This window comes from Hoplias malabaricus, chromosome 17 (assembly GCF_029633855.1).
Source record: "Hoplias malabaricus isolate fHopMal1 chromosome 17, fHopMal1.hap1, whole genome shotgun sequence".
Lineage (NCBI taxonomy): Eukaryota > Metazoa > Chordata > Actinopteri > Characiformes > Erythrinidae > Hoplias > Hoplias malabaricus.
This window is the reverse complement of record NC_089816.1, coordinates 22,317,211-22,329,308: the sequence shown is the minus strand read 5'-3', so window position 1 is coordinate 22,329,308 and position 12,098 is coordinate 22,317,211. Positions and strand designations below refer to the sequence as shown.

Below are 12,098 nucleotides of genomic sequence, written 5' to 3'. Positions count from 1 at the left end.
GGGCATTAAAATACTGTACTTCCTCAGAATGGAGCCGGGTAAATATTAACTTACTTTATCTTAAAGAACAATAATTCAATGTCTGTCCACACCCAGTTCCAGTAAACGAGCCTTACACTTAAACACAGAGCGCCCACACCCCTCACTTACTCAAGGCTGCTGTCAACTCTCACTGCCAGCTTACACTGAGCTCCAGGGCTTTCAGCTCCACAGAGGCAGCAGCACCAGCATGCAGGCAGGAAGGTGGACACTGATCCTGGGCCTGTGGCTCCTCAGTGATCTTCACCCTTGGTGGACCTTGTGTTTTAACCTGGACGACACAAACATCCTGAGGAAAAATGGTACAGGAGGCAGTCTGTTTGGATTCTCTCTGGCGATGCACCACCAGCTTAGACCCACTGATCAGCAGTTGTGAGTTGTGTTGCATGCCGTTTTAACCTAGACCTGAGCTGACAGATGTGAAGTATTAATAGAACAGAACATCTGCTTTGTTGTGGATGCCATTTTCTACTCGTTTACAGTTTACAGAGATTTGTTTTTGTGCTGTAGTAACTCAGGTTGAGGTAGATGCTGGCTTCAGATTTCCCAAATTTCTCAAAGATTAAAGCTTCTGTTAAGGTGGTCTACTTAGTTTTACACTACTGTTAGGAGTCTGATTAGTACATGGGGGTTTGGGGGGCTATGGGTTTGCACACTCAGTGAGGTTTAATCTCCATGCTGTAGTAGTAGTGCAGGTCTAACAAGCATGCTCACGTTTTTCCATGACAGTCTCTTTTACTCTGTGAATTGAAATTGTTAAATTAATTTTTTAAGGCATTTTACATTGTTTATGTAGAGACTATATGATATCACATCATTTAACATCATAAAAATATACTCTTGATTTTAAGTATATAGTGTATATTTTCAGTTTTTAAGGAAAAGCATTGTGTCCTTTATTAGGCAGGGTCACTTTAAATGTTGCATGAAATTTAATAGGCAACAAAAGGTAATGCCACGTTTCAAAACACAGGACTTCACCCACAAGTCTAAATCACTCTCATGGACTTCTGATTGGAGTGAAGAATAAGTTAGACCTACATAAATGCTTTCGCTCTTACTGAGATATCACTGATGCTTGTGACAAATGCTTTAAGGCTCTGGTCTGGCATGTCTAGCCCTGCAAGATTTTGTTATGGAACTTTTAGTGTTTTGAAGTAATTTCCATTGATTTTCCTCATCCTGATTTTAGTACATTTATATCTAATCTCTTCAGAAATACATTTTGAAAATAAATTGAACAATGGCACTATTACACAGTGGACAAAGGATTGTAAAGGCCAAGGTCCTCCAAAAAAACTGGGTGTGAATCAGGGATTTGTTTCTTTTTGTTGCAGTAACAGCCTCTACTTTTAAATGAGGCCATTAAACATTTGTGTCTACACTGGGTGCAGCTAAAAGTGTCGAAATATTTATGAGGGGTGTTTATAAACCTTTGTACATATAGCGCATTAATGACTGTTTTGACTGGAAATGTACTGCTGCATGTTTTCATAACACTGTCATAATCCTTAAATCTTCTTTAACTCTAGTTTGTTGGTTGGTGCCCCTCATGCAAAGGCCTTACCCCAGCAAAAAGCCAACGTAACCGGGGGTCTTTATCGCTGTAAATTCAGTACATTGACAGATGACTGTGAGCGGATTCCTGTTGATGCCAAAGGTTAGTGAAATTCTGTTTATTTCTGTTTAGGCAGCGCACAGAGAGAGAGAGAGAGAGAGAGAGAGAGAGAGAGAGAGAGAGAGAGAGAGATTCATTTTAAAAACAGGGGATGCTAAGTGGGATATGCCGCTTTAAGAATAACCAGGAAGAATCAAAGAAGAATCATTTGGAGATCAGTGAAGTCCAAGAAAGTGGTCATTGAGAGGAATTTTTAGAATTTATTATATCGTAGATATTCAGGACCTGTGCTGAGATTGGATTTGACAGGTTACTTCATTTTAAGACCCTCTTTATATGTGAAAAAATACATTTCTAGATGAAAAGCCAGGAAACGGAAAGGACCACAGAGAAAACCAGTGGATGGGGGTCCGGGTGAGGAGCCAGGGTCCAGGGGGGAAAGTGGTGGTAAGGCATTTGATAACACTTCATAATATTGTAGAAGAACAAAGGTAGCAGCTCAAATAAGAACTGATTCATTAGCTGTCATTCTCCTGTTGTTTTTTTTTTGTTTTTTGTTTTTTGTATTAAAGTACCATTATTTTACTACAGTGTAACTAGCTCCAATCCACCTCTGCCAGTGTATTTTTTAAAAAAACAAATGGAATAATTTAGCAGACCCCCTTGTTTAGGTCTGTGCCCACCGATACCAGCAGTGGATTTACGCCAGTCAGCTGGTACTGGGCAGATGCTTCATTCTGGACGAGAACCTGAAAGTGGATGACACAAGGTCATTCTGCAGAAATCGACCAGGGGATAAAGACCTGTTCGGCTACTGCCAGCAGGGTCTCTCAGTTGCCTTCACCAAGGACGGGAGCTACCTAGTGTTCGCGAGTCCGGGGGCTTACGACTGGAAAGGTACTTTACACCCAGGAACATTCAGCTCAGGATTAAACACTATGTCCCAGAGTTTGTGGACATATAATGATGTACACACTCAGTAGTACTGATTTCATTAGAAAGTCTGGATCAACAAGTGTCCACAAACAATTGGCCTCGTTTGTTAGGCCATGCCATGAACAGTTAATAAGTGATGTTCCTGAAAGCGAAGGCATCTTATTTCTGCAGTGGTCCTGTCTTTGTTAAGGCACTGTGCGAATGGAGCCTGTGGACAACTTCTTACTGGACAGCTTTGAAACCGGAGACCAGAATGAGTTCGATGAGAAGGCCATTCCTGTGGGAATCAGCAGTTATTTAGGTGAATATGTATCTAATATTATCAATACTGGGATACCAATGATCATAAATGTTTTATAAAAGATCTAGATTTTAGAGAATAATCTAGTGTGAGTAACTGGGTGAATGTGTGTGAAACTGCCCATGTGTGAGTTTGTGAGTGACTGTGAGAGTACGTGATGTCCTGGGGTCCTGTCCTGGGTGTGTTCCTGCCTTGCATCATTGCACTGTTGGCTCTCTACCCATTAGCTGAGGTGTGACTATCATCCGGGTGGGTGTTACACATTAGAGGTGTGTTCCATGTAAAGCAGAAGGCACTTAGTGGGTCTAGAAATGAATTGATGTCTAGATTTTGTGGAAACAAATCTGTCTTGACTTGATCTGTGTCCTTCCCCAGGGTTTGCTCTGGACTCTGGAATGAATTTGATCACTAAAGGAGATCAGGTGATTGTGGCTGGAGCCCCTCGTTCGAACCTGAGTGGCGAGGTCCTGCTGTTGAGGCCCAAAGCCGCTGAAGACAAGAGGATTCTCAGTGTAGAGCAGATCATCAGCGGACCAGGCCTCGCGTCCTCCTTCGGCTACTCACTGGCCGTTCTGGACCTTAATGCAGATGGGTGAGTGACCAGCACTGACCTCTGCTTTATTGACAGTGCATTAACCATGATCTGACATGTACATCCGGGTTCTCAGGTGGGACGATCTCATCGTGGGTGCCCCCCAGTTTTCCTTGCCAGATTTGGAAGCAGATGTGGGAGGAGCTGTGTATGTCTACATCCACAGCGATGGCAAACAAGACTGGAACCACATAAAACCCATGGTTCTCCATGGCAACACAGCCTCCATGTTCGGACTAGCAGTGGCAGACATCGGAGACGTCAACCATGATGGATATAATGGTTAGGCAGGGACATATCAAGCCCTGTCATGTTCCACACTCAGTAATACACCAGTGAAAGAGCCCACATAGCTGTGCTTACTAAAATATTAACATATCAGACTCATACTTGTAATAAATTCGGCACTGTTTTACACATAAAATTGATTTAGTAAAAATGATTTTTGACAGATTTTGCAGTTGGAGCCCCTTACGATGTTGATGATGGTGCTGTGTACATCTACCTCGGTGCAGCTGGTGAACTCTCCACACAACCGCAGCAAGTGAGTGAAAAATGGTCATAATATGTCATGGGAATTCATATTACAAGTTATTTTTAAGCATTTCTGTGTGTTCATTCATCATCTATTTTGACTAAAGGCAAGGTGTACCTGGAATTCTCAAGTCATGTAAAAAAAAAGAGAGAGAGATCAAATATTTCTGCACGAAGGTAAATTACTAAATACTAAAGATCCTTTATATATATGAAAGCTTTTATGTATCTCTTTGTCTAGGCTCTGAAAGGTCTAACCCACAAAATCAAGTTGTTTGGGTACTCTCTGGCTGGAAACATGGACATAGATGGGAACAGCTACCCAGACTTAGCTGTGGGGTCACTCTCAGACAGTGTGGCTGTTTTCAGGTAAATCACTCTCTTTCACCTTCAACCAGTCAGTTCTTCAGTTACTGTCACTATGTCTGTCAAACCCAGGCTTGCGATAATGCCAAATTCCATTGTGCCCAGTGTTCTTCAGAGTGTCCATACATACAGTAATTCATTTATTAATTGTCTGTAAACGCTTGTCCAGTTCAGGGTCAGGGTGGGTCCGGAGCCTACCCTGAATCATTGGGCGCAAGGTGGGATCACACCCTGGAGGTCACACCAGTCCTTCACAGGGCAACAGACACTCATACATTCACTCACACACACACAGTCACCTACCAACATGTGTTTTTGGTGGGAGGAAACCGGAGCCCTCGGAGGAAACCCATGCAGACACAGAGAGAACACACCAATCTCCTCACAGACAGTCACCCGGAGGAAACCCACGCAGACACAGAGAGAACACACCATCTCCTCACAGACAGTCACCCGGAGGAAACCCATGCAGACACAGAGAGAACACGCCAATCTCCTCACAGACAGTCACCCGGAGGAAACCCACACAAACACAGGGAGAACACACCACACTCCTCACAGACAGTCACCTGGAGGAAACCCACGCAGACACAGAGAGAACACACCAATCTCCTCACAGCCAGTCACCCGGAGGAAACCCACATAGACACAGGGAGAACACACCAATGTCCTCACAGACAGTCACCCGGAGCAGGACTCAAACCCACAACCTCCAGGTCCCTGGAGCTGTGTGACTGCGACACCTACATGCTGCAGCACCGTGCCACCCATTAAGAAATACATGAATAAAATAAAAAGTCAGGTAAAATCGGACTGATGTATGTTTATTTACATTCGTATTTAGGCGTTTTAAGCTGCGATCTCACGACTGTGTTGGGAAACAGTTTGACCAATGGTTGATGTAGTTGCAGGTTGCAGACCAATAGCGGCTCTAAGGAGGCGGGATTAAAACAGATGTGTTTAAATCTGTATAAATCCCCACACATGTTCCGACTGTAGAAGCAAACCCTGACGTTAAATCAGTGTTAAATCAAGTCCCAGTCATGTTACACCATGTAGAATTACTAACTGGGCATATTTTAAACATCCTAAAATGATGACATGTCCAGGAAAATGAGGACTTCTGCTCATTCTAAACTATTATACGAAGTGGTCAGCCTGCGTCTTCTGTTTCAGGGCTAAACCAGTGATAAACATGGAGAAGACTCTGACGTTATATCCAGGCGAGATTGATTACTATGGACGAGACTGTCAGAAGGGTCACTGGTGAGAGCTTCATCAGTATGTTTCTAGTTTAAATGTATTTCTGCATTTTTACTGACCCCTTTTACCTGCAAATCTTTCAGCTCTGTCAGAGCCGATTTCTGCTTCTCCTTCACAACGTATCCAGCATCATACAACCCCAGACTGCGTGAGTCAGATACCAGTTGACTGCAGTAGACATGAAGTTGAAAGCTGAAAGCTGCTTTACAGCATGACCCTGGATTCATTTGTGTTTATGTAAAATTTGCAGAGATTTTGTACACTCTGGTTGCTGACGAAGGCCACTTTCGGGAGCCACCCAGAATGACCTTCCAGACCTCCTCTAAGGACTCTCTGGTGCTCCCACAGCAAGGTCAAAGGATCTGCAGCAGGGCTGATCTCCGACTCTTGGTACTGTAAACTCATTTCTGAAACTGTTTGCTTTTATATGATCTACTGGCCAAAAGGCCTGTAACCTTTTAAACCTCAGTGAGTAAGTTCCCAATGAGTTCTGCTTGTGTTCTCCAGGCAAACATTAACGACAAGCTAACAGACATCCCGGTCAGTCTGTCCGTCACTCTGTCCCCTGAAAGTCCCCCTCAGAGCCTGACCCAAAGTCCTCTACCTCCACTTAAGCCAACACTCAAATCTCAAGGACCTGATGTAATCAGCACAGCCAAGGTACTGCCCAAGCCTGAAATCTTTATCATTATTAATAGCTTTTTAATGCAGCTTTGTAATGTATCCATGTCATTTCTCATTGTAGTTCAAGTTCCTGAACACTGGCTGTGGGAGTGATGGGATCTGCCAGAGTAATCTGCAGCTTCAGTACAGATTCTGCGTCAAAGATCCACACCAGGACAAGTGCACTCCACTGGCCAAGTAGGATGTGTTGAGTTGTTTGAAGGTTCTCAAAAAACAAAACATTTAGGTCTTTCAAATCTGCTCTCAACATGGAAAGTGGAGATCTCAGGGGCTACGGGAGGTCAGGTTTAAAGCACTAAAATCAGTAAAAACACAACTGTGTTCCCTTCCCTTCAAAATATATGAACAAATTACACCTGAGCAAGCAGGGACTTGGAAGTCACATGACTAACAATCAGCAGGAACACTAATTTAAGCTGTAGTGTTCAAACAGGAGTCCTAAAGTCAGGCTGAAGTGAAAATGAAACATGTTTATATCTTTTTAACTTTTATTATTCATACTAAGTGCCCTATGTTTAATTATATTCTCATATCATTTAAAGTACAAAAGTCTTAATGATTGATCTCTAATCAAAGACTTGTTTTGAAGTGTCTGCTTTTATTTTTCTGCAGTGGATAAAGTTATGTCCTCCCATACTCCTGTTTCTGATTACATTTTGATTCACGGTGACTTTAAATCTGTAACATGACATGAGCGGTTTCCCAGTTGGGTTCCTTGCATCTTCCACTGCCCAAGTTACATTACATACATCATCAGGCAAAATCCTCAGTGAATAATCAATTATTATTGATCATCAAAAATGAGCAGAAACAGACACAAGGGAAAAGATTCGGTTCTGTAACAAAAGACGTATTCAAATGTATTTTTTAATTCAGTTTTAGACAAAAATGAAAGCAACAGCGATCTGCGTTCATCATTCTGTCAGTAAGTTTGTGACAGTGTTGCCAATCTGTGTTTTGTTGATGGTGTTAAAGGGAAGACGGGATGGCGGTCATTTCCCCTGGTGAAGAGAACACTGCTCTGGAACTCACTGTAACAAACAAAGGAGGGGACTCAGCTCATCTCGCTCAGCTGACCGCAGACTTCCCAGGGTCTCTGCCGTTATCATCATTCATTCCTTCAAAGGTGGTTTTCTCAGTTTTGAAACAGTTCTAAATCTGTTGGATTCCTGTATCAGATAGATAGATTAAACAGGGATTAAGCCTAGACCTGGACCTCACATCATTAAGAAATTAACACGATATTCACCACTGAATAGAAAACCGGGACCTGGAATTGAGGCTAACTGAGAGCAAGTGCATTCGGTTTGAGTAATCGGATCCGCTTGCTGTTCACATCCGCTTGCTGTGAGTGGCCACTTGTGTATTCATTGTGTTTGTTTGTTTGTTTGTTTTGTGTGTTTGTTTTGCTTTTTTGTTGCGTTTGTTTGTTTGTTTGTTTGCTTGCTTGCTTGCTTGCTTGCTTGTTTGTTTGTTTTGTGTGTTTGTTTTGCTTTTTGTTGTTTGTTTTGTTTGCTTGCTTGTTTGTTTGTTTGTTTTGTTTGTTTGTTTCTGCAGAATTCCAGGGTAGGTTGTGCAGTGGATGGAAATAAGACCCAGGCTGAATGCCAGCTGGGGAACCCTTTGAAAAGAGATGGAGAGGTAAAAGCCCCCGTCACACTCTCAGACCCGGGTGTAGGTTTATACTCACTCTGTGCCTCTCCATCTGCGTGCTCACATTCTGCTTTTAAACTCTCCCACAGGTAAAGTTTTATCTGATGTTGAGCACTGAGCGGCTGTCTCCCGCAATAACAGACGTCAACATGACACTCAACATGGAAACGTAAGCTATAAACATAGTTTTTATATAAATACAGTACTGTGCAGAAGTCTTAGACACCTAAGATAATGATATATATTTAAACTAAAGCCTTCTCGGTGAGTGTTGGGCTTGTATATAATCACAGTTAATACAAACTAATTATAATATAAACTTATAAGAAATATAAGATCTTTTTTTTCTATAAAGTAGTAGGTGAGACTGAGTTTGAAGAAAAAATGTTTTGTTCAGATTCTCATTGATTTGCATGAATTTGTTAAATCCAAAGCACACATTATTTAAAATCATTATTTACTCACCGTTAAAACTAGGTGCTGGATGATAACCTCAAATAATACTGAGGAGATAATAATGAGGAGAAATTTGGACAAAGTTAAACCGACACATTCACACACAGAGGATCACACTGGAGTAATGTGATTGGGTTTATTTTAATGTTGGGTGTTATATATACAGAGAGAGAGAGAGAGAGAGAGAGAGAGAGAGAGAGAGAGAGAGAGAGAAAGAGAGAGAGAGAGATTATTAATGTGTATTATTAATATAAACCAAATGCAGACACCTGAGCTGTGACTGAAACACTGCTACACACTAAACCAGATGCTGTTGTTATTTTTGTTGTTGTTTTCATAGGATTAGTAAACAAAATATTTCCCAGGTTGTTGCTATGGCCAAAGTTGTCTATGAGATGGAGCTCCAGGTCACTGGGTAAATATGGCAGTTTCGTTCTTTAAAGACCCTGTGTTTACCCTCTTTACTCCTGGCTCCGAGTTCTGAGAGGTGGTTTTGTGCTGTGTCTGCAGACTGGCCAGACCTTCACAGGTGTTCTTTGGAGGAAAAGTGAAAGGAGAGAATGCCATAACATCAGAGGGAGAGATTGGTTCTCCGGTCCTGTATGAATTTCGGGTTTGTGTTAATGCTCGATAGGTCACAGCATGTGGGCTTTCTGCTTTCTGACAAAACAATAGGTTCATGTACTTAATAATACTTAAATAACTAAGTTAATTAATAAAGAACTTAAATAATAAACCCTAGGCCGTAGTAATATACATATATATATATATATATATATATATATATATATATATATATATATATATATATATATATATATCTGTTGTTATCCTCATCCCTGTTGGTCAGATTATAAACATGGGTCGTCCTCTGAAGTCCTTTGCTTCCGCGACGCTGAACATCCAGTGGCCGAAAGAGAATAAACACGGCAAGTGGCTGCTGTACCTACTGCAGGTGACAGGCCCCAAGAATCAGACTATCCCCTGCTCCCCAGCAGCAGAGATCAGTCCTCTCCATCACATACAGGTACCTCACACTGATGCACACTCCGTTTCTGTTTCAAAGCTTCTTCGAACACGTCTCTCTGCTTTACCTCAGGTGGCGTCCAGAGGGAAGCGGCAGGTGGAAGGTGAAGGAAAGTTGGACGCTCTCAGCACAGATGGCGTTCTCTCTTTGTTTGGAAGGAAAAGACATTACCAATATCTGGTAAACACAGGCTCCAATGCAGAGTGTATTTTTTTTAAAGTTAATTTGACTTTAAGAAGAGTTTAAATGTGAACTGCGCTCATGTTCCGCACGGTTCCAGGGTTGATATCTGAACAATTCAGATAAAGAAAGAAACTCTTCTTTACAGTGATGCTGATAGGAACCAGGTGTGGCATTGTCTCTGAAACAACCACAGCATTTTCTTCACTCTCCACATCTGGCAGAGAACTAAATGTCTTATTAGTATCTTTATGGCAGGCTGATAATTCTCAAATGGTGGTTGATGTTCACATATTTTCATGTTTTGGGGATACGACTGCTGTCTGAGTTTCATGGACCTCTCTTTGAGCAGATGTCAAATGATCCATTTAAACAAAAACGCACTGTTTCTGAATAGATTCTGCACTCAAACCTCTCTGAATACATTTATTTACACTTTATTTAATAGTTTGAAGTAGGCCTGATCATGTTTTGGAAATGCTTTGGTATGTTACGCTTGACTCTTCCAGACCTGTGCTGAGGAAATGAAGTGTGTGGAGCTCAGATGCCCCCTGCAGGCAGTGGACAGTACTGCAGCGGTAAATTTCCTCGCTCGAGTATGGAACAGCACTTTTGTAGAGGTGAGTTTTCTTTCTGTTGAAGACCTACTTTAATAAGATTAGAATTAAACTGTTCCTCATTTGAATGAAATGGTAAGGTCTAAATCTGCTGATGTCTTGGACAGGACTATAGTTCCCTGAACTACCTGGACATTGTCCTGAATGCTTCTCTCAGCCTTGATGGCTCTCAGAAGAACATAAGGCTTCTGGGGTCTCAGACACAGGTAAAGAGCTTCCAGGGAGTGATTAGCAACTTCTTGTGTGTTTCTTTTCTCACTGTAAATAAAATCTCACACATTCAGAACACAGCAGAAATAGGCTGTATATGTTTGTGGCTTAATTTTGGCTTATAATTAATGCACCATATTTATACTGCTGATATAAAATAGTTCGACACACACACACACACACACACACAGCTCATTGATGTGTTGTATGGTTTGTGAAGGTGAGACTGACGTTGTTCCCAGAGAAGAAGCCCACTTTGCTGAGCCAGGTTCCTTGGTGGGTGATTTTGCTCAGTGTGGTCTTAGCACTGCTCCTCCTCGTCCTGCTGATCTACTTCCTCTCCAAGGTAATCCCACCCCTATATTTCTACCCCACACACACACACACTCAATTATTACATATAAAATCTACCATTAAAGAATTTGTTCATGCTTCAGTGTACTGTATATAAATTAATTTATTGACACTGAAAAGAAACAGTTACTTAATGATCTAAGTGTCCATTTTAATTGTCCAAAAATGTAATTTTACTGCAAAACCAAAAATATATAATAATAATAATAATAATAATAATAATAATAATAATAATAATGCAACATATTGTGTAAAACATCACTTTATTTCTATGTATAAATATTCACAAGGCCTTCTGCCTCATTCACAATTAATGTCTGATCTGTGTGTGTCTCAGTGTTGGAAGCTAATCTTGAGGTTTATGTGGGTTTGTGCTCCTCAGCTCGGATGCTTCACGTGTGACATGTGCACTGAAGACAGGAAAGGATACTACGCCATTAACAGGGCTGAGACCTAGATGTCTCTGTGGGAGAGGACTAAAAAAAAGACTCTGATTCCGTGGAATCTACAATGAGCTTAAAGGAGCAGTCAGCCATTTTCACCCCCAAACGAAACAAACGTTTTTTTGTGAAAGTGATTATTTATTATTATTATTATTCCATTTCTTTAAATAAAGTGCAACTTCTATGAAAAGTAAAATCTAACTGCTTTGGCATCCCAGAATGCACCAGTTTATTCTCTGCAGAATCATGAAAGAAAATGACTAATTGCTCCTTTAATGCTGCAGTGTAAAGGTCTCTGGATGGAGGGAAGGGTTCATGGCCTCCACCTGCCTCAGAGGAGCAGGAAACAAGAAAAGAATATGTAGAACCTGAACATCACTGGCTAGTCTGAACATGGAGGTTTTGAGACAACTTTTTTTTACTGCAGATTTCTTGTAATAAAACCGTAATAATACAATAAACGTTTGGTTCCATTGGTTTTATAGAAATAAGTGAAAAACTATGTGCTGATATTTTACCTGTGCTTTGGTCTACAAAGTGTTTAAAGAGCTGGGTATCGCTCGATATCACTGACGACTCTTTGTAGTGGTTCAGGTGTCTAAGAAACTGTGATTACCAAATCAAAGCTAGCGCTCCAGAAAAACCAAGAAAACGTGTTATTACAAAGTTCTTTTTTTTTATCTGAACAAACAATGTGTGTTTAAACTGGAGTTCAATATGAGAAGCTGCTAATAGTCACTCTGAGTAAAACCAAATCTCTAGAAAGAGCAAATGTGTGATACCCAGCCCTAGTTTAAAGGTCTACTACTTCTCCTGAGACACTAA

General features: G+C 41.2%; 1 protein-coding gene across 1 annotated transcript; it reads left to right on the top strand.

The window, feature by feature from the left end:
- The first annotated feature begins 229 nt into the window (after positions 1-229).
- itga6l (integrin, alpha 6, like) lies at positions 230-11,492 on the top strand. The gene is made up of 25 exons (XM_066649108.1): positions 230-411; positions 1,572-1,699; positions 2,016-2,104; positions 2,329-2,554; positions 2,784-2,894; positions 3,270-3,486; positions 3,563-3,768; positions 3,939-4,030; positions 4,262-4,389; positions 5,563-5,652; positions 5,733-5,797; positions 5,900-6,039; positions 6,157-6,309; positions 6,395-6,510; positions 7,309-7,459; positions 7,891-7,974; positions 8,076-8,155; positions 8,783-8,857; positions 8,953-9,055; positions 9,293-9,469; positions 9,542-9,649; positions 10,159-10,269; positions 10,374-10,490; positions 10,697-10,822; positions 11,213-11,492. The coding sequence occupies exons 1-25, from the start codon at positions 230-232 to the stop codon at positions 11,285-11,287; spliced, it is 3,150 nt and encodes a 1,049-aa protein (XP_066505205.1). The 3' UTR covers positions 11,288-11,492.
- Positions 11,493-12,098: the final 606 nt, after the last annotated feature.